The sequence below is a fragment of the Podarcis pityusensis genome (genome assembly GCF_964106645.2).
Source record: "Podarcis pityusensis genome assembly, chromosome: 2".
Classification (NCBI taxonomy): Eukaryota; Metazoa; Chordata; class Lepidosauria; order Squamata; family Lacertidae; genus Podarcis; species Podarcis pityusensis.
This window is the reverse complement of record NC_138029.1, coordinates 78411749-78434620: the sequence shown is the minus strand read 5'-3', so window position 1 is coordinate 78434620 and position 22872 is coordinate 78411749. Positions and strand designations below refer to the sequence as shown.

The following is a 22872-nucleotide window of genomic DNA, read 5'->3' as shown; positions in this document are numbered from 1 at the left end:
ATAGTTCTTCAAGCACTCTGTCCACCAAATCTAAATCCTTAAACCTGTTCCTCACTTCCACTGTGTATTCATAAGGGATTTGATTTAGATTGTATCTTACCGGCCCAGTGGTTTTTCCTACTTTCTTCTGTTTAAGCTTGAATTTTGCTATAAGAAGCTGATGATCTGAGCCACAATCAGCTCCAGGTCTTGTTTTTGATGACTGTATAGAGCTTCTCCATCTTTGGCTGCAGAAAATATAATTAATCTGATTTCGATGCTGCCCATCTGGTGATGTCCATGTGTAGAGTCGTCTCTTGTGTTGTTGAAAAAGAGTGTTTGTGATTACCAGCTTGTTCTCTTGGCAGAACTCTTATTAGCCTTTGCCCTGCTTCGTTTTGAACTCCAAGGCCAAACTTGCCAGTTGTTCCTTTTATCTCTTGATTCCCTACTTTAGCATTCCAATCCCCTATAATGAGAAGAACATCCTTCTTTGGTGTCACTTCTAAAAGGTCTTGTAAGTCTTCATAGAATTGGTCAATTTCAGTTTCTTCAGCACCAGTGGTTGGTGCATAAACTTGGATTACACCCCCCAAATCATCCTGGGAACTGTAGTTTATTAAGTGTGCTGGGAATTGTAGCTCTATGGTGACAGTTGCCAGTAAGCAGTGTGGTATAGTAGTTAAGAGTGGTGGACTCGAAATCTGGTGAACCGGGTTTGCTTCCCCGCTCCTCCTCATGCATCTGCTGGGTGACCTTGGGCTAGTCACACTTCTCTGAAGTTTCTCAGTCTCGCTCACCTCACAGAGTGTTTGTTGTGAGGGAAGAAGGGAAAGGAGGTTGTTAACCACTTTGAGACTGCTTCGGGTAGTGATAAAACGGGATGTCAAATCCAAACTCTTCTTCTTCTTCCCAGGGGAGAGCCAGGCACCGTTAATGCATGGTGTATACAGAGCCAAAGGCACTCAGGTTTGAACACTTAGAAAGCCTTGTATGTTGCCCCACCCATAACATTTCTTAGGAGCAAGGGATACTGGAAAGAAGGGCTTTGGAGTGGGATCATAGGTCAGGGGCAGAGTGCATACATTGCATTCAGAAAGCTACAGGCTGTATTCCCAGGCATATCCATTTAATAGAAGAATCAAGTAGCATGGGGTAGCTAACATCAGATCTGAGGGCCTATCTGCCCCTAAGCCATTTTTTCCCCTGGCCTTCTAAGACCCCTCCTTGAGGCAAGGAGCTAGGAGTAGTGCTAATTTTTATCCATTATATATTCTCAACTGGTTCTACTGACAAGAAAATATTTCCTTGCTGCCCCAAATTTCCATATATGATTTGTTAAATTGACTTTGTACTTAATCCCAAACAAGTAGCATGAAATGATCACTTTAAACAACTGCTCCCGCTCTGAAAAAAAGAAAACTTTGAAGCAATATTTTTAAACAGATTATTATTATTTTTTTGAAATGATCGCTTTTGTGCTCTTTGTCCCAAAGGATCCTTAGTGGTTATGTAGTATTACATAAATTTTCTCCTGATTAAAAATGTAAATTGACTAAATGCCTAAAAGCCCAGTGAAAAGGCTTCTAACATTTCCCCCTCTTCCTGCCTTCCAGTTTCCTTTTTTATCTCTTCAGAATAAAGAGCTGATTATAATTACAGTGGATACTGAAATGTAGGCTCAATTTTTAAAAATTTAATTGAAGTCTGAAATGGGTTTTCTCCATTTTTATGTGTGTGAATTGTTCTATAGCATGTGGTTGGGTTTTTTTAATGTACTGAATATATTTGTATATAAATCTACATAATTTTAGGGAGGGAGATTGAATGAGAGTGAATGCTAATAATACCTAAGTAGATAAGGGAGAAGATCCTTTGAGATTCTGTCCCTAATTCCATTCTGCAGAATCACTTCACAGATCCAGATAAGTAGCCTCCTTGGTCTATAGCAGCAAAAAGACAAATGGGAAATGTGTTGGCTCTCAGGGTGGTAGCTTTCCACTAGTCTTGTTATGTGTATTGCTTGTGTTAACTGGTTGTGTTGCTAAAGGGTGCTTAGCTGAATTTCAAAAGCAGCAGTAATCCGGTTTCTTCTTTACCCTGAAAGCATAGCATATGACCACAGCCATTAAGATCACAGCTGGTTTACTATTGTGCTTTCAAGTATTTATGAATATAAAATCTCCCCTTTCCTTCTCCCCCCTCTCCATTTCTGATTTATTGTTATTTTTGAGGGGAAAATAACAGCAGTGTGACTACCAACTTGTATTGCTATAAAAGTGGTTTGAACATATTAATGGAGGATAAGGCTATCAATTGCAACAACAACAACAACATATTTATACCCCACCCATCTGGCTGGGTTTCTCCAGCTACTCTGGGCAGCTACCAACAGAATATTATATACATGATAAAACATTAAGAAGCATTTAAAACTTCCCTAAACAGGGCTGCCTTCAAATGTCTTCTGAAAGTCAGATAGTTGTTTATTTCCTTGACATCTGATGGGAGGGAGTTCCACAGGGCAGACGTCACTACCGAGAAGACGTTCTGCCTGGTTCCCCGTAACCTCACTTCTCGCAGGGAGGGTACCGCCAGAAAGCCCTCAGCGCTGGATCTCAGTGTCCAGGCAGAATAATGGGGGTGGAGACGCTCCTTCAGGTACTGGGTCGAGGCCATTTAGGGCTTTAAAGGTCAGCACCAACACTTTGAATTGTGCTTAGAAATGTACTGGGAGCCAATGTAGGTCTTTAAAGACCGGTGTTATGTGGTCTCAGCGGCCACTCCCAGTCACCAGTCTAGCTGCCGCATTCTGGATTACTTGTAGTTTCCGGGTCACCTTCAAACGTAGCCCCAAGTAGAACGCATTGCAGTAGTCCAAGCAGGAGATAACTAGAGCATGCACCACTCTAGTGAGACAGTCTGTGGGCAGGTAGGGTCTCAGCCTGCGTACCAGATGGAGCTGGTAGACAGCTGCCCTGCACACAGAATTGACCTGCGCCTCCATGGACAGCTGTGAGTCCAAAATGACTCCCAGGCTGTGCACCTGGTCATTCAGGTGCACAGTTACCCCATTCAGGACCAGGGAGTCCTCCACACCTGCCTGCTCCCTGTCCCCCCCCAAACCGTACTTCTATCTTGTCAGGATTCAACCTCAATCTGTTAGCTGCCATCCATCCTCCAACCGCCTCCAGACACTCACACAGGACATTCCCTGCCTTCACCAGTTCTGATTTAAAAGAGAGGTAGAGTTGGGTATCGTCTGCATACTGATGAACACCCAGCCCAAAGTCATGATGACTTAATAATAATAATAATAATAATAATCATAATAATAATAATGTCTATTCTCTCTAGTATTGGAGCTGTTGCACTCATGTTTTGACGGTGGGCTTCTCATCAACATCTGCTTGGCTGCTGTGCAAACAGGATGCTAAACTAGATGGATCTGATACAGGACGCTTATAGCATCGGCTCCAGGTTTTGATGGGCAAGATGCCCTTAGTGAACCCCTCTCCTCTGCCCTGCAATTGCCCACTCCCTCACCCACTACCTGTGGGTTTATCTGTGTCTGACTTAAAGTAATGTGTGTTAGTGAATGGGCTGGCAAATCATAGATGCTTTAAAATATACGCTCATCACATTGGAATGTGTAGGATTTCACAACTTCAGGCAGTGTTTGAATGAGCATGTCACGTTTCAGTTGAGCACAATGGTAATTGGTGCTTCTGTTCAGCTGTCAGACAAATGGTTGCCTTAGAATACAAGAATCCTTCATGCCTCAGGCAAATATAGATTATTTGTACCTAAAGAGAGGCTGAGCAAACAGAGGAATACTAAGTGGCAGCACTTCTGTTCTCTTTAGTTCTTGTTCTGTTCTGACCTTAAGAAACAATGTAGGCTGCAATCCTATACTGTACTTACCTGGGAATAAGTCCCTTTGAACTCAATGAAACTTACTTCTGAGTAGGCATGCGATTCTGGCAACTCAGTATACTTTGTATAATGCCAGATGTGACCAACCTTCTAATTAAGTAAGATTCAACAATAAAAACTTGGCCCCTAATGCTTTGTTAAAAACTAAGAACTTAGTTAAAAACTAATTTCTAAATCTTATATTTAGAATTATTAATGTTCTCCAGATTCACACACATGTAGATGCTAGATTCACATATGTAGATGCTAGAGATGTAAAATTTCTGGAAATTTTGATGCCACAGGGGGGAAAGTTTTTGTTCTGGCTTTTTTTTGGGGGGGGTGTGTGGGGGTGACATATGTTTTCAGAAAAACTGGAAAAAAGTAAGAAGTTTTTTAAAATTACTCTTAAATATCAAAAGTCACTTTGTTATTTTGGAACATAAAACGCATTATATGCAGGAGGGATAAACTTGGCAGAATCCCACACTGCATTCCTTGGCCAAATACCTGAAGATTTCCTGTACTCATTCGCATTTGAAAGTACCTTTCCAACATTTAGCCCTGTCTGTTTTGTAATCCAGTCAAATGCGGAAGCAGTTCTATCATCACTTACCTTTCTGCTTCTGAATCTTGGACCCAACATATCTGCAGCAGCATGAAATAGATGTCAACAAAATGACGTTATTCCCAAGTTCTTTGAGGTCTAGCCAAGAGGAAAGAAACAGCCACCAACTACTACACCAACAAGAAGTAGGCACTGAATCCTTCTTCCTTCTCTTGTGACAATGGCAATGCCCTCCAAGAATCAAAAATTAATCTTGCTCTTGCATTTGAGAGTTGTATGCTCAGTAGACCATGGGTCGGCAAACTAAGGCCTGTGGGCCGGATCAGCCCCAATTGCCTTCTGGATCCAGCCCGTGGACAGTCTGGGAATCGCTGCGTGGATCGCCAGCACACGTGTTCTTTCCCTCTCCCTCCCTCTCCCTCACAGGGCGGCGGCGCCTCCTCCCTCCCTCCTCCTGGCTTCTCCCCGCCCTGCCTAGAAGAGGAAGGGGGCTGGGCTTTGTTGGTGCCAGCAGCAGCAGGGCTCAAGCAGCTGCCATTTTAAGCAGCCCCTCTCCAGAGCCCTTTCACGTGCTGCTCATCGTCCCTCCGCTGCCACTGCCACTGCCGCTGCCACCACAAGACACAAGTAAGCAGCCACTGGGGCTCGTGAGTGCTCTTGCATCTTTTTTTCTCTTTTTCAAAATATAGTCTGTCCCCCCCCCCCCAAGATCTGAGGGACAGTGGACCAGCCCCCTGCTGAAAAAGTTTGCTGACCACTGCAGTAGACAACTCAAGACTTGCTTGTCCTCAATGTACAGGAATTTTACTATACATAGTCTTCCTGATACACAGTTTTAGAAATCATTTGAGGGAGTAAATGTATGAACAACTTGGGAGAAATTCAGCATGTTGGCTTGCCAGATGGAACAATCCCTCCTCTCCTTCCTCACACATTGTTCCAGGGCCCTTCTAGATCAGTGTCCTGTTCTCACACTGACCAACCAGATGCCTATGGAAAGCCCCAAAGCAAGACACCAGTGCAATAGCACGCTGCCCTCCAGCAATTTCCCACAGCTGCTATGCAGAAGCATACTGTCTCCAACAGTGGACGTGGAACATAGCCTTTGGGGTTAGTAGCAACTGATAACCTTATCCTGCATGAATTTGTCTAATCTTCTTTTAAAGCCATCCAAGGTGGTAGCCATCCCTTGCCCTTGTGGGAGCAAATTCCATAGTGTGAAGAAGTACTTTCTTTTGTCTGCCCCAAATCTTCCAACGCTCATCTTCTTTGGGTGTCCATGAACTCTAATTACGACATCAGATACTGATCACTCACATTTGCTGGACTTATTTCTGTTTATGGACATGGTATAAGGAAACATCAGCATTTTCTGCTTCTGTTTCTTTGGGAATTCACCAACATCCAGACATGTCACCCAAAGCTACATATCATGTTACTCTGGCAGATTAATGCTGATCAAGGGATTAAATCCAGGCTTGTGGATTTAGTTTTAAAATAGGTCCATGCTTTGGCGGAGAAGTCTGAGCATGAACAGTGGCTACACTTCCCAGAGCTTCTGAGTTCTCTCTCATTGCTACCTTTTTGCAATTATTTTGCCTCTCTTTCTGAACAGAAGGAAATTAACTGGCATGTCTTCTGATAGACACAAAAGAGGCAGGGCAACTCAGCCAAAGTTGAAATGCATCTTTTGCCCAGAATGGAGTTTTGTGGCTTGTATTTTACTTCAATTTCAGACTCAAAATCTATCATGTAGAGAAACAGCTGAGAAAACACTGTCCTGTTCCTCAAAGAGGCTCAGTGAAAGTAGGTTATTGCACCAGAATGAGAAAAACTACAGAACAGGGCTCTTTAGCATATAATCTCTTCATTGTAGGAAGAAAGTCAGTATTAAAAAAGCCTGTGTCCTTGCTGCCTCAATAGAAATAATCATACCTTTGCCAGTCAGTAGACTCATTAGTTTCTAATCAGAATCACTTTTTATTCAAGGTTATAGTACAAATATCCCTCCAGGGCACTTCAGTGCTGGAAATCTTAGCAATCTGGAAATCTTGTCCTTCATAAATCTTGTGGAATAACAATAATAATAATTTCCCTTAAAACACCTTTCATCAAAATACACACAAACAATAATATGGCTTTGTAGGGTAGAATGATGTTTTCTTCCTGTTGGTCTGACATTAACTGCCAGTCACCTTCACTGGCTAATTACATCCATGTTCTGACCTGCCAGTGAACTATCTATTAGAGCTAATTGTAATCTGAATCTCTGCAAATGATCTTCTTGGGGCTACTTTGTGTTCTCCTAACAGTCTTCAAGTGCTCTTCACTTTGTAGGGAAATATTGAAACCCGTAAAGAGGTCATGGGCTCCATGGTTCTGACCTGGTAAATGCTTTCAATATTTTTTTAAAATAATAACTTATAAGCATTCCCTTATGTTACACATCATATTACTTTGTAATTGCTATCAGTTATTATTATGGCTTTTTATTATTTTAATAATATTTTTAAAAGACAATAACAACAATAATTAAATTTTAGGGACTTTAAAAAACCTCAAGGGAAGGAATATTTCCAGGGGAAATATTTAAATGTGCAGCTGTTTTTGCTATGAGAACCTTTTCTCCAAAATGTACCTTTTTCCATTTGACTTATACAACACCCTATTGCAGTGGCTTTTGTTGCCAAGCATATTGTGTAAACAAGCTTTTCAAACCATTCTGTACCTACTGCCTCTTTGTTTTATCAGGGGCACATTCTGGCTTCCCTACTTTGTAAAAGAAAAGAAAAAAAGATAATTGGCAACTATACAATGGCCTGGATTATACATATCTTATGGAAGCTTTCTTTATCATCATCAAGTTAAGCTAAACCTTCAATAAACAATTTAAACATTCTTAAACATATCAGAGATAGAATACAGTACATATAAACATTGATTTTTAGAACAGTAGACTGTGCTGTTTTTGGTAAACTATTTAAAATGCACACCTAAGGATTCTGTGGACAAATCAGCAATTCCATGCATCCATCCAATCAGAATGGTTCTAGCGATTTGCACTCTAAGCATCTGTTTCCTAGCAACCAGGGAGGCAATCCAAGAACATAGCATTTTACATGCTATTCCCTCTTTGTAATGCTAATCATAGATTTGTATGCACTGCGCTTTTTGTTTTGTTTGGCAGAAGGTTAGAGCGACAAAAGAGTGTTGCATGCCACCCCAATCTCCAAGTGGTGCGAGATTCCAGGGGTTCCAAGAGCTAACCCAGGTTTAATGTTACCTTTTGGAAATGAGGCACAGCAGAGACTGTGGTGTCTTTATGAGGTATGGTGTACACACACACACACACACACACAGACACACACGCAACCTGAGCCTATGATGGAGGGTCTTGTTTGCCTATAGCCTTGGATTCAAGCAGAAATCAGCCATGACTCTCTCTCTGCTTTTCAAGCTTTCAGCTTTTTACACTAGATCACATCACAGCACATTGCCCTCATTCATTGGCTTTGACCTTGTAACTATCTGAGAGTTGGAGGAGGGCCCCCATCCATTTTTCATATGGCACAGAGCACCCTGTTTTTTGTTCTTTTAATTGCCCAGGAGGTTACCTCATCAGGAAGCTAGCTTGGCTCAGGGGCGGATTTAGGGCTTTGTGAGTGGTGCACATGAGTAAAGCCCAGTAAACATGAGTAAAGCCCAGTAAACGAGTCACAGGGCTTTGGGAAGGAGGTGTGAGGATCCTAGAGTCCTCCTGGCTCCTTCCCAAAGCCTAGTTACTGCTTTCCCAGCTTTAGGAAGGAAGTAGGAGGGCTCTAGGACCCTGCCAGAGCCTTGGGTCTTCTTCCCAAAGCTGGGCACCTCCTTACCCACCTTTGGGAAGGCAGCACGAGGGCTGGGGTTGGGAGCACACCAAATTTTGGCCTTGCACAGGGCACATAACACCAAAGTCCACCACTGCCGGGCTTGATTAGCTTTTAACACTTGCTAGGATTATATGGGTCTCACACCCACAAACTCGTAATAATATATTATAAAACAAGGATGGAAGGCACTTGAAGGTCAGCTGAACTGAGACAGGATACATTCTACTAAAATACATTTCATAAATTAGTGCATGTTGTTTTGATTATAGGGGTCACACTGTATATTTAAAATGTCAGTGCTTAATGGCATGAGTGCCACTCCATGTGAGGAACTGAACGGATGTTTGACTTTTTATATATTTATTTTATCAACTCTGCTACCTCATCCTACAAGCCATCTTAAGACTGTGACCAGCTGCTTCACCCATTTCTGGAGAACCTGAAAGGTTGCTCACTATTTTGTGACTTTGGGGTTAGTTTGAATAGAAGTATTGCCCATCTCTGGACTTCTGGATTTTTCATATGCACTGGACAGGGAACTGTTGAGCTGGATCCTGAATTTTCCCACCCCCTGCAGACCAATTTTGACAGGTGGGTGGGACTTGTTACCTGCCAATCAATCACCTGACATCATAATGTTGTCAGGTGACAAACACAGCAACCTCCTTGGAAGATGCACTTTCAGCACCAGTAAGCTTTAAGCTCACCCTATTTGTTCCTTGGTAGCTGTGTCTATACCTGCACTAGAATTGATGTCACAATTGTGTCAGCGGTGAGTCAGGTGGTGATGTGGTTTTAGAGGGTATGACCTTTTGGGCCAAACTGGGACTCATTAGACCCCAAGGTCACGTGGTCCCTACCAGTGTTATGAACTAGTGTAACCTTGTTTGCTTATTGTGTGGTAATTTCTTGAAACTGAATTATATATGACTAGAATTTTCCATTGTTTGTAATGAAACAGATAAGTATTGGCTGTCTTTCATGTCTGCCACAATGCGAAGTAAAAGCATAAACAAAGTGTTTTTGGTTTTTTTAAAATAATGCCCACGGAATCCTTCAAAATGTTCAGAACATCTCCATTAAGTGGAGAATGAAGCTGGGAGTATGTGGTGAGGGCGCTGGGAGTATGTGGTGAGGAACAGTGAACACCTCTAGTTCTGTACACTGAACCCTTCAGTTCTGGCCTTGCTCACAGGGCACTGGGATAGATGATCCACTGGGCTGACCCTGTGTGGCTGTTCCTACCTTCTAATCTTCCTCACTACAGAGTTAAATAGAAACTGACTGGATGTCAGATCCTATAAGAAACGAAAAGGATGACATTTGTATGCATTTGTGAGATAATAAGCTTTTATGTAAGTCTATCAATGGATAGCCAAATATTTTGCTTCTAGGACTCTTTTGCCACTGAAATTCTTGGTTGTTAGCATAATGAACTGTACATCAAATATAATCTGTAATGTATGAGCAGCGCTTCTTGCTTTATCAAAACCACTTAACCAGAGTTCAGAACCAACACATTTTTATATACATTTTTTAAAAAAGAGTATCAGTTGTAAACTTAAAATATTAGATTTCGTAAAGCTAATTTTTTAAAAAAGATATTTCCTGGGATTGGATCAGAGGGCATTAGATCTAGTTCACAAAGTTATCCAACATGTATGTTGTCTAGATTTCTATTTTTAAGCTAAACCTGTGCTATGAAATTTAATGTAGACCTTTGTTCTAAGCAGGTTCTTAAGTTATGCTTTTAGTGCCAGTCTGTTTGTGTAGCTTGATGGCAACAATAATATTCTGTAGAATCACAATTAGAATTTTCGAAGCAATTTTACAAGTCTGCACAGGGACATGCGGCCCTTCAGGTAACCTGGGCCCAAGTTCTTCAGGGCTTCATAAGATCTTGAACATGTCCTTATAGCTGATCAGCAGGTAGAGCAGTTCCCTGAGCACAGGTGTAATATGTGCACATCCAGATGCTCAACTCGATAACCTGGCTACAGCATTTTGCAGTAGCTGCTTCTAGATCAATCCGAAATGAACCCCTACATGGAGTGCAATACAGTATTTCATGAGCCAGGAGTCAGCTTTGCCTGCTGAACAGCAACCTGAAGGGGGAGAAGGTGGAGTGACTCCACCTGCAGCTCAGCAGCCTTCAAGGACACAGAGAAGATGCTGATGAGAACCAGCTGGCTTCAGCCTTCTTAAGCAGAGCTTCCAGCAGCAGTGAGATGCTGGTAACAACACTTGCACTTCCTGGTCCTACCTTGCTACTTCCTGCTTGAGCCTTGACTCCATGATCATCAGATTCCCTGACCCCTGGACTCCTTTGGATACTGATCTCAGAGACTCTTCTGGTTGGCTGGCCTCCCACTCCACTGAGCCTTGCATGTTTCTACTCAGCAATGAGACTACGACACAGTAGTCCATTTGTGAGGTTACCAATGCATGAATCACAGTGGCTAAGCTATTACACAGGAAAAGATGTAGCTGATGTACCAACCTAAGCCTCCGGGTACAGAGGTGGGTTTGGGAACACCCCCAAAGTACACACACACAGTTTCTTCAGAAGGAATGAAACCCCACTCAGACTGGTGAACTTCCCAACTTCTGAGTCTGGAGACCGCTCACCCACAAAGTCTGTTCAGGCTTGGTTTGTTGGCCCTCATCCAGTCCTCCAAATATATGTATCTTTTTACTGAAGAACTTACTTACGTAAATTTCAAATGATAACTGTGCCTTGGTTAATGCAGTGCAAGTTAGGTAGGTTTTCATTAAGGCTCAACCTGAACTAAATTTCTCCCCTTTAGTTATCCTGCAAGTGCAATGGGTTGTTCTTAAAGCACAAGTTTGTTCCTTGATTCATTTTTTTAAAACTCACTTTAAAAATGTAAACCTATATCTGCAGCGGGGGTCCCCTCTTATGGACAAAGTGGGGTGTAGCCCTGCCAGGATTCTTAACTTCCAAAACAGCCAAAGCTGTGTGGTTGGTTCAGTCTTTCTCCTGCGACCCACAAACATATCAATCCATTTTTAGTGGCTGAGATCCTTTCTAGATCTCTGCTTAAAGGTAAAGGGACCCCTGACCATTAGGTCCAGTTGCAACCGACTCTGGGGTTGCGGCGCTCATCTCGCTTTATTGGCCGAGGGAGCCGGCATACAGCTTCCGGGTCATGTGTGACTATGCCGTTTCTGGCGAACCAGAGCAGTGCATGGAAACGCCATTTACCTTCCCTCCAGAGTGGTACCTGTTTATCTACTTGCACTTTGACGTGCTTTCAAACTGCTAGGTTGGCAGGAGCAGGGACCGAGCAACGGGAGCTCATCGGAGATTCGAACCGCCGACCTTCTGATTGGCAAGTCCTAAGCTCTGTGGTTTAACCCACAGCGCCACCCATGTCCCAGATCTCTGCTTAGCCAATCATAAAAATCACTAGCAGGACTAAAACAGGAAAGCCCTCAAAAGCAATAAAAGAAAAACGGCAGGGCAGGCCTATGATCGCCCATCCTAAGCCATTGAAAACAACACATTATTTGTTTCTGAGTCTGGTTTTTTTTTTAGGGGTGTGTGTGTATGTATGTTTGTGCATGTAAAAAAGGGAGGGAGGGAGAAGTTTATTCTGTATCTTTTTTTGACCAGAAGGCAAGAGGGTGAGAGAAAAGCTGTATGCAGTTTTCCTTGGTTGAAGGGGTACAAAAGTAACATAATTGTGCTATAAAGCTCCTCTCTGGAAACAACCTTCGTTACATTTGAGTTAGTTTACCAGTACATTACTGATTTCTGCTTTGATGGTGCCACAAATATCAGCAGACAAAATGAAGCTAAAGAAGGAGAAGAAGAAGTTAGACCCAAGTATATATGAAAGCATCCTTTGGAGAAGCAGTTGACTGTAATACAGTACATACATTTTATTTTTTTAAAAAAATAATCTTATCAACAATTGTGGCCATCTTTTGATAGCCAAAATGACTTAGGTCTGCTGACTTTTAATGATTTCCCCCCACTGTTTATCTACATTGACAAGAACAGTCAACAAAATGACGTGGGAAATTATTACATTTTCCTTATCAAGAATGAAATATCCTTTATTCACAGAAAAGCTTTTTTTAAAGAAAAAACTATTTTTGTTTTAAAATGAAAAAACAAACAAAATTCAGCTCAGCTGTAGAATTTGGTACTGATCCAAGTACTTTAATAAGGCCACAAATCATTTTGACAAATAGCCAGAAATAAAGTAATCTTCTAGAAGACGAGAGACAGACATCATAATATCTGACAATGTCTGCCTAGCGATGCTTCTAAGGTACTGACAGGAGCATCAGGAGAGGAAAAGCAGGCACTTATTTGTCGACTTCAAATGACTTCAAATTCACAAATAATTTCTTTTCTAAGCATGACAAGCTCAAAAATTGCCTATCTTCTTTCCAATATCATTCATCTGGAGAAAACCTGGAAAGTATGAAACGGACATTTCAGATTCTCAGCTTTATATCTTTAGGGGGAGAAAAAAAACAACAACTCTGTATTGAAAACAACAAGAGAAGGCAAAGAAGAGACCAAAGTACCCAAAACTAGCAACCTGGTAAAAAAATAATCCTGCATTAATTTAACCATCTCATTATCTGTCAATTAATGAGAAAAGAAATTGCATTCAGACATTATCAAAAGGGGAAGGGTGAATGAGCAACGTTCTCCTGGGTGTGGCGCAGGCCTGCTGACGTGCTTACCTCACTTTCAAAGTGACCAAGAGGTTTTGTTTTTCATCACACAAATCATCACTCCAGTGGTCTGCACTCTGTTTCCTCAAAACCACATGTCCTACACTGGGCTTTACTGTAAGCATGCAAGTTGGTGTAAGCATGATGTGCGTGGCACTGTGGTCTAAACCACTAAGCCTCTTGGGCTTGCTGATCAGAAGGTCAGTGGTTTGAATCCCCACGACAGAGTGAGCTCCCATTGCTCGGTCCCTGCTTCTGCCAACCTAGCAGTTCGAAAGCACGCCAGTGCAAGTAGATAAATAGGTACTGCTGTGGCAGGATGGTAAACAGCATTTCCGTGCGCTCTGGTTTCTGTCACAGTGTTTCGTTGCTCCAGAAGTGGTTTAGTCATGCTGGCCACATGACCTGGAAAGCTGTCTGTGGACAAATGCTGGCTCCCTTGGCCTGAAAGCAAGATGAGCGGCGCAACCCCATAGTAGTCTTTGACTGAATTTAACCGTCCAGGGGTCCTTTACCTTTACCATGCAAGTTGAGAGATCACTTACTGAGCAGCTGACAGGCTCATTTTGCTTTCTGCTTTTAAATAAATCTTTGCAGAAAGATTTTTTGCAGGTAAAAGGAAGGCCTTTCCTTCAAACAAAATCAGTGAGCACACTTATGTCAGGCAGTTGGTAGACAGCCTCCCAGTTTCCCAGGATTTAACAAAATTCCAGGGAAGATTTCATTAGGTAACTCCTACCATGGGCTTTTCTGGACCAGGAAGCATGGGCAGCAGGGGAGGCTGCAGAGCACTGGAGAAAGATACACACACAGAGGGAGAAAGAAAGAGATTGGTCTCCTTGCAACAGTAAAGTAAGTCAAAACCACTCGTATCCACTGAAATTCTAAATAAACAAACAAATCAACAACTCTAAAGCAGCTCGCTAATGAGACAGAAAAAATGCAAAACTCTTTCACGAGGGAAGAAAACTTTTGTGAAATGACATGGTATATTTTTGTAGAGTGCTACAAAGAACTGCTCATTCAGCAATGATTTCAGGTCTAATTGAATCTAAATTACCCATGTATGTTTAGGGCCCAAAGATCCACAATCCAAAACCCACAACAAATGGGTGAGGCTACAATCATATGCACATATATGGTGGGAGTAAACCCAACTGAACTGAATAGAGCTTATTTTGCAGTAGAGGAGTATAAGATCGCATGTGATTCCAGCTCCAGGGAAAATGGGATGACAGAGCAGGCCAGCAGGATGAGTGAAATTGACAGCTGGGTTGCCAGACCTCTAGGGCTGACCTGAAGTCTCCTGGTTTGCTTGCCCTCCCCCTTTCCCAGTGGCAGAGGGAGGGTTTGAATCTTCAGATGGGGACGAGTACTTCTATTTATTTCTTATGGAGACAATGCATGCAGCTTGCAAACTTTGGCCAGCAAAAACTGGATGCATATTGCACAGACTCGGGGAGAGGCGGTTCTTCCCTCTTCCCATCTCTCAGTTAATGTCTCCCAATTAACCTCCTTCTCCAGGGCTCAGTGGTGAGAGGGAGCTCAGTGAAAAATAATCAGGGCCTGCCCCTAGGTGTCAAGTTTGGGTCTTGAAATCTCAGGATCTGGGAGGTTCCTGACCTGGAAACCCTAATCACAGCAAGGTTCAAAGCCCCCCCCCCCAAATATTCAATTGCAAAGCAAAACAACTGTGTATTTTAAGAGAGTTGTGGATTCTTTGTTTCTTTGTTTATATCTCACACTAGTTAGGCATGTAAAATCGCATCGGTCACATAGGTTGGGGGAAAACCTGTAACTGTATTATGGGGTGCACAAGGGGCACACAGTGGGAGAAGAGGGAGAAACATTTTGTTCTGAGAGTAAACCCCATTCCCTACTTGCAAAGCACTCCATAGCACTCTTAGCAGTATATTGAATTCTACCCATATTTCTCCATAAATTAGATTGACCAAGGCATGCCCTAACACTTTGATCACAATGACTTCTCTTAGAATTAAATGGATTCCAATGAAGTTTTCTTTCACCTAATGCATTTGGATTAGGGTTAGGGTTAGGGTTTTATTATTATTTATTTATTATTTATTATTATTTATTTATTATGTATTATTGATAATTTAACTAGCATTGGTAATAGCTTTAGGATTTGCCTCAGATATACCTGGATAAAAAGGTCTGTGCCTTTATGATGATGATGATGATTTATTAAATTTGTATAATGCCCTATACCCATAGATTTCAGGGCGGTTCCTAAATGTTCATTTCGTATTGTTGTTAAACCTATTTTCAGTTATTTTCTATACTAAAACTACTTTTAGCTGTTTTAATTATGTTTGTAAATCACCTTGACACACACTTAAAAGATGATTCATAGATAAATAAAAATAACAGACAGGAAAGATGTCTTTTGAGAGCCAAAATAAGTTTTCAGTAGCAATGTGCAGTGTTTGCAGAAAAGTTTGTAGAACCTTTGACAAGAACTTTCTCAAAACCCTGCTATTTAGATACCACCCTCGTTTTTGGGGAAATAGAATCTAGTTAACTGAAGAGCATTGGCAAATCAGAGCTCTGCAAAGTAAGAAATTGAAAACTAGAAAATAGATATTGTTGGCATTTATGCTGTCACCTTAATTTCTGTGGAACAAAATCTAAAAGCTTGTCTAGAATGTGAATGACACGACTGGATGCTGTGGTTCACCAAAAGTAATGCTTTCAATCTTTAAAAAGCATTAACAGTTAATGATTTCTAATTAAAGTTTCTGTAGCAATTACATCGTTGGCTTCTTTTCAGTTATTGAAACAGAATCCCCGTTTCCCTCTTTCATGCGGTTGACATAATTTTGGCACGCAGGTGTAAGGCTGGAACATTGTAACAGAATATTATAGAAGCAGAGAGAGCATTAGTAGTTTACGAAATGACTCACCGTGTAACCTTAAAATATAGTACAACCTGAGATTTATGCAATGAAAATAATTCTTGGTGAAAATAAGCAGTGTCATTTTTCTTTAAAACCATCTCAAAGCAGTTTGTTCAATTTTTTTAAAAAGTCAATTGTAATTTGAAGTCTTATTGATTTGCCATTTACCACACCTGTACACAATACAAAAAGTGGCCTACTGAAGCGCTGCAAATGTTCCTTCTTATGCTTTAGTGGGGGTTTTGTCCCTTTCAAATAGGAGACTTTTTATGCTGTAATACAAGACCAAACACCATGACAGGGAAGGAGTTGGAAGAGTTGTAGACTTTGTTGGTAAGGTTTGTGGCGTTTATCAGTAAGCTAGCAAAGTCCCCACAAAGTATGAGGGACTAAATTTATATTCAACTCTTGGCTGCCATTGACTTTGACCTGGCCTGGAAGGGACTCAAGAGCAAACAGGTGGTGGTGGTGGTGGGGAGACAGGTCTAAAATAAGCTACAGATAGGAAAAACATATCCTTTGTGGACTCTTCCCCCCTCCCCGCTACAGAAGAACATACATGATAAATTTTGACCCAGATTTTCTTTTTGTGTCTGTGCCCTCCTCCCAAACTTTTGAAGAATTCTGTCTCTCTCCCCAGAAAATATTCTGTGAAATCTCTCCCACAGTTCCCAATAATCTGAAATTTTCCATATTTCAACTAGCTTTGAGTGGGCTTTGATTCTTATCAAAGTGAAAATAAATGTAAAGCAATGTTTAAGAATTCTAGAAAGTTAAAAGAGGAACAACTTATACAAAATGAAACTGTAAATATTCTTTAAATCAACCAAAAAGAAAGGGCTTTTAAAAGATACCAAAATAAGGAATGTGGTCATTAGAGCTGGCTACTCTTTATGACTATTTTCTTGCAATTTAAACCCTGCGGGCAAAATTACCATCATCACTCAAAGCACTGAGAATGGTCTTGTGGATAGGATTTAGACATGGGAGTTTTGAGCCCACACGTCTTTCTTAAACAGCCATCCACTTGCCTAGTAGCATTTTAGTCCATGTCCCTTTCCCCCACCAGTACAACAAAAAGGGGTTAGGTGGCACCAGTTATTGAATATTTGTAGTCAACTGTGTTTTAACATGCTTATGTACTTTCATTGTTGTATATTTACTCTGGTTTCAATTCACTTTGGGACTTTTTGTAGTGGGAAGTGATGTGTGTGTGTGTGTGTGTGATAAACCCAAACTTAGTGATTTGTCACATGGTGTTGCTGTGATGATAACTAACATAAATGCAGAAAGCACTTCATCAGATTCACAGTAATAATCATTACTAAAATATATAATAATATCCTCCCACACAGTGTAACTCATAGGTGCCAACTCCCTGGGGCCCTGGGTGCCTGAGCACCCACAAAATTCCCCATGAAGGGGCCAGGCACCCACAAATTTTGGTGCCAGGGCCATGCACGCTGCATGGAGCCCATGGCCCCAGTTGTCTGAATCTTGCTTATCTCACATTTTTGGTCATCCAGATAAACTATGTCCCAATTCCTACCCCCCTCCTTCCCCGCCATCCATATTGTTACTTTATACGGAAACAACATAAGGATTGTTGAATGTTTTCTACATTTTCCATGCCATTTGTGTATATGATGCTGATCTGCGTTACCCAAATGTTTCCGAAGACATTAGAAGAGTATTGTGTGGAAATAAAGACGCCTAAGATTCCTAAAAACAGAGTTCCTTGGCCAGAATATTGAGGCTTCCAGTCATACATTGTGCTGTGAAGCAATAAATTGGAGTCTTCAGAGCTCAGCTAGCTAGTGAAGCATACCTAATACTACTGCCATTCCTGCAAGGTGATTCTGGCATGCTATTACAGACCATGAATGCCAACAGAAAGTGGAATTCAAAGCTCGGGAAAGTTACCTCTTCTGCCAATAGCAATTGCAGCAAGGAGGGCCAAGCAATGGGCCTTTACATTACTATCACTTAGATTACTATTATAGACTCAACCTTTCTATCTGGAAACCCTTTTTTAAAAAAATGGGTGATGGAGTGGATATTATTATTATTATTATTTATTGAGTTTATATGCCACCCTATACCCAGGGGTCACAGAATAAAATTAACATAAAACCTCAAAATACCTAATAAAAATAAAACAATAACCCAATAACCCCCCCCAAAAAACCACATTTTAAAAGGGCATAGTATGTCATTCAAATCAACCTAAGGTCTGGTTGAAAAGGAAAAGGTGTATAATGAAGGCGCCAGGCGAACTGCCCTGGGGAGAGCATTCCATAGATGGGGAGCCACTGCAGAGAAGGCCCGTTCTCGTGTTGCCCCCCCCCTCCATATGGAAGAATATTTCAGTACACCCTGTTTTTAATAGTATATAGGTCATTATTCACCAGATCCCCTTAACCTTTGCTTCGATTGGGGATGGCAAGCTGACCTACCTATTCTGGACCATTCCAACCTCCTGAGCCATCTGACTGTGAGGTCACTTGGAATCCTTGGAGAAATCTTGGAATTTTGGATCCCCACAGATATGTAGCACTATTAGGAGCACTTTTAGACAGAAGGTGGGTATAGAGTGCTCTCACTCTGCTTCTTTTTACACTAGTTATATTTTTTAATGCTGTTAAAGCAGTGTCAGGGCAGGACTTTGGGGCAGAAGCCAAGAGCTCCACTCAGCAGAAGGAGCAGGCGTACCCCTGTCCCCGATGGGCCTGGCTTACCTCATTTTGAAGTGAAGCAGCGCAAAGAGCAATTGCTCTTTGGCAATGTGATGTGTGATTATTGGTTGTGTTGTCTGCCTTAGAACTCTGTTTTAAATTGTTTTCGGTATGTTCTACAGAGTATACTAGATATAGGATAACAGACATTACAAAAGCAGCATAAGTCTCCAGTGGTCTCGGCTTCTTCGGAAAAAAACGAAGGCTGCAACCCAATATTCACATACTAATAGAGAGTAAGCCACATTGGATGCAGTGAGACTTCTAAATAAGATTGCACTGTAAAACCTGTACCACTCAGGACAGTGGGGAGAGTGAAACACTACCATACAAGTGTATCAGATTTGGCTGGTAGAATCCCAGTGGTCCTGCTGTAGTGTTGCTTTACCATATAAACTTTGCTTGTATTTATTAAGTGGGTTTTCATCATGGCAGTTGTGTGTACAGGCTTTTTATTAAGTGCTAACCTAAAACACCTGGCTTAAAAAAACCTTTTGCAAGGTATTTGCCAAATATGTGTTTTGAAACTTAGGTCACTTAACATGCCTATCCATTTTCTAAAAAGAGATTACCTTTCAAGTAAATACAAAACAAGTATACATCTGACAGATTCTATGTTGTGTTCTTCAGAGGCCCAAGGACTTCAAAAAGGGTATGTTACTTTCCATTTTTTTGTACAGGAACCACTACCTCCTTCCCTAGCAATCAAATAAGAAGAATATGGTAGGGAGGATTGGCAACACAACACAGGGAGATGTGACTTGATTTGAAATAGAATCACATTTATCTCCCTCTAATTTGCAAACTTACAAATGACCACAGTTACAGCAGTAGTGTTTCCCTCCTGCCCTGATGTTATGTTGTTGGTATGCACCAAGTAAGAACACAAATAGTTGCCCACAACAGTTATTTTTTAAAAAATAATAAATATTTACATTGATTCCTAGCCCTGCCCTGTCATCACACCTAAAGTATATGAACCTTGTCTAGTCAGGTTAGATACCTGAGTCCAGCTGCCCATGGGATAACATCACAGAATTGAGAAGTTCTGAAGTACCGGGTCCACAATTAGTATCCTTATAAAACTTCTTTCAAATTTTATGGAGGTAACAAAATGCAATTCACAATTACAGAAGCTAAACAGGACAGGTGCAATTCTACATTTTAGACTTCAAATATGACATGTAATCAGAATTGACAAGGAAGGATAGATATGTTTATCATGCCATTTGAAACAGGAAAAACTCCAGTATTAAAAACAATAAGGTGTAATAGAGTTGTCCCCAGAAAAACTGTGCGTTTACTGAATGCTTTATAAATATATACATTTTTAAAGATGGGCTCTCCCCCAGTTTTATTTCTTATCAAGAGGAGCAGACTTGATTGAAAAGGTTATTCATATAATGTGGAAGTGGCTTACCAAAAGAAAAAGAATGGGGGGCGGGGCGGGAATACAACCCTCAGCAAAATGCATACAATGAGTTATCCAAGCTCACCAGTCCCTGGATGATAAGGGTGATGTGAATGTTGCAAGCAAGAATACAAACTATTGAGAATGTGCAATGAAGCAGGCTGCTCTTGGACCTGATTGATAGCTTACATCCACTTGCTGGATTCACAGCATCTGCAGGTAAGATTTCATGCTCCATTAACTAATTCTGAGCATGCTGTGTCCCATTTTGCCAGGAACAATTAGGGATGGGCAAGCCCAGCTCAGACAAAATAAGACAAGAAGGACGCCAAACAACCATTCTGTTTTCCAAACTAGCTTGATATTCTGGAGATTTGAAAAGCTATTTTGAGATCCCAAAGATCAGCAGAAAAAGACTAAGCCATTTAAATGCTGCATAACATTTTGCACAAGGATGCATTGATTTGCTGCTGAGCATATACACTCACGAGCAAACCATAACCAATGCTGATTTCTAATGTGTGTCCCTTATATGATACATGCACTTTCATGTAACTCAATGCAATTTCATCAAATTCAGAGTTTACCTTTTTAAGTTGGCACTTAAGATATCTTGGGTATATGCTTACAACCATTCAGCTAAAATAATGAGTGCAAATACAAAGCCTTTTTCCTGGGCGATAAATGCCAGCCTGCCATGCCATTGTATGTCTCACCTTGTATTTCTGAAATTATGCAATGTATTGGTAATGCATGGCCCTATATGTTTAGGAAAGAGATGGGGGAAATTTCATGCAGGTGGTGAGTTACTTGTTTTGTTTTATGGTCTTCTGATGTCATATATGCATATGTTGCTGATGGAACTGCAGTGCTTCCCCACTACCACCCTCAGGGCACATCTCAGAAAAGCATGATATTCTCTTAGAGGAAAGCTGCTGGCACTAGGATAGTGGGCAGGGACAGACCTCTCTCTTCCTCCTGTATGCCTTTGCAGCTCCCACCAGTTAACAGGAAACAGGGGTGTAAGTTTTTGTTTGTTTTATGTGAAGGGTGGTATTTTGTTTTATGTACTGATGTGTTAAATTTTGATGGTCGTTGCTTTTAACCATTTTGTAGGTTTTTAAACTTGATGCATAATTTATTTATTTATTAAATTATTTTCTTGTTACAAAATTGTACACACGTAAGTTTTTAAAAATGACATGACTAACAAAATTGGCGGGGGGGGGGGTATTATTATTACATATTATTTAACAGGACATAATAATGAAATGATTACAGTAAATCACTAAAATGAGTTCCTCAATAAATAAAAAGTCTACACCTTTTCCTTAATAAAGCACTAGAGCTCCGGTGTTTTTGACATCCTTCTTTGGTATCTCTGCATACAACCACTTCAGTAAGCCCTCCTTTCGACCTGCAGTCCAGAACAAAGAACTATAATTTAATTCCAAGCGGACTGTGTTGTTATTTTCAGCCATTCTACCAGGACATTCTGGATGTAAAAAACTTGAGGTCATTAAGAATAGCAATAATACTGCATTGTGGGGATTTTTACATTGAAATACTGATATCAGGGTGAAAGCTGTGACTTACTATCATCATTACACTGAAATACACACATGCTTTGATACTGCAGTAGCATCCAATCATACATATTGGTCAGTTACTTGTAGGTCTTTGGATAACAAGTGTCTAATAAGTCATCATCATCATTGGAGTAGGTGGTAAATGTCTTGTTCAAAGTTATGACCCAAGGGATTGGGAACACATGTTCCATGTAAACATTTCAAATCATTTGCAGAACTCAAAAAGCATTGTGTGGATTTAATGCAGAACATTGTAGCAGATGAACTGGGAGAGGGGTGGCATTTCTCTTTGTAAAAATGTACAACCTACTTTTTGAACTTGGAGGTAATACTGTATCTCAAAGGGGAAACACAAAAAATAGCAATAAAAGTGTTGAATGGCAGCCAACAGCTGACTCCCTTTTTATGATACTCAAAAACCAATAATACAATCAAGCTCCTAATCAAGGAAGCAATCAGAAGCTCTAGAACAGTTACATAAAACAAATAATCAAGAGAGCTGTTTATAATCACACTTTAAAACACAGTGAATGGAAACTCGTTGAACAGGAACTGGGAGAAACTGTGAAGGCTTTCAGTAGCTACTGAATTAAGATCGGACAAGCTAATGAAAGTCCTCAGAATACGAGTACCTCTGTGTCCCTGAAGCTTTTGGAACAAACTACAGCAAAATCGTAGAAGACAAAGTTAGAAGCTTTAGTAAAATTTGATAAACTTTCTCTTAGGTACACTAATAATAGCTTCTTCTTTTTCTGATGTTCAGAAGTGAACACTTTTGCTTATGAGGCAAAAATGGCAGGATCCTCGCACTAGAGCAGGGGTCCTCAAACTTTTTAAACGGGACCAGTTCACTGTCCCTCAGACATTGTTGGGGGCCAGACTATAGTTTGTTAAAAATATGAACGAATTCCTATGCACACTGTACATATTTTATTTGTGGTGCACAAAAAACAGGAAAAAGCAATACAATATTTAAAATGAAGAATGATTTAAATCAACATAAACTTATAAGTATTTCAATGGGAAGTATGGCCCTGCTTTTAGCTATTGAGATGGACAATATCTGGTTCCATATTTGTCAAAGAGACCTCCCCTGGTCTTACTCAGCTTCATGAAGAAGGGGGAAATACCTCACAATCTGAGGAGACAATTGTCTATGTTGAGTATAACCT

At 40.8% G+C, this 22872-nt stretch overlaps 1 protein-coding gene and 2 long non-coding RNA genes across 5 annotated transcripts in view; 1 reads left to right on the top strand and 2 right to left on the bottom strand.

Annotated features, from left to right (window-relative positions):
• Window positions 1–11103, bottom strand: part of LOC308471737 (uncharacterized protein) — a gene marked incomplete at its 5' end in the record, with an annotated part of 51817 nt that extends 40714 nt beyond the window's left edge. The window contains 2 exons of the mRNA XM_080995996.1: window positions 10595–10723; window positions 11044–11103. Coding sequence (XP_080852122.1) covers window positions 10595–10723; window positions 11044–11103 — 189 coding nt within the window. The remainder of the gene's footprint in view (window positions 1–10594; window positions 10724–11043) is intronic.
• Window positions 11104–12499: 1396 nt separating this feature from the next.
• LOC308470797 lies at window positions 12500–18509 on the bottom strand. The gene is made up of 2 exons (XR_013982656.1): window positions 18422–18509; window positions 12500–12778 (listed from the first exon to the last, which is right to left on the bottom strand). It is a non-coding gene; the product is annotated as an uncharacterized lncRNA (long non-coding RNA).
• LOC308470795 lies at window positions 18507–22083 on the top strand. Of its 3 annotated transcripts, none has more exons than XR_013982652.1 (3): window positions 18507–18547; window positions 19648–19771; window positions 21458–22083. It is a non-coding gene; the product is annotated as an uncharacterized lncRNA (long non-coding RNA). The 3 variants fall into 3 exon arrangements; XR_013982653.1 differs by lacking the exon at window positions 18507–18547 and adding an exon at window positions 18955–19352; XR_013982654.1 differs by lacking the exon at window positions 18507–18547 and having other exon boundaries at window positions 18955–19771.
• The last annotated feature ends 789 nt before the right edge of the window (window positions 22084–22872 follow it).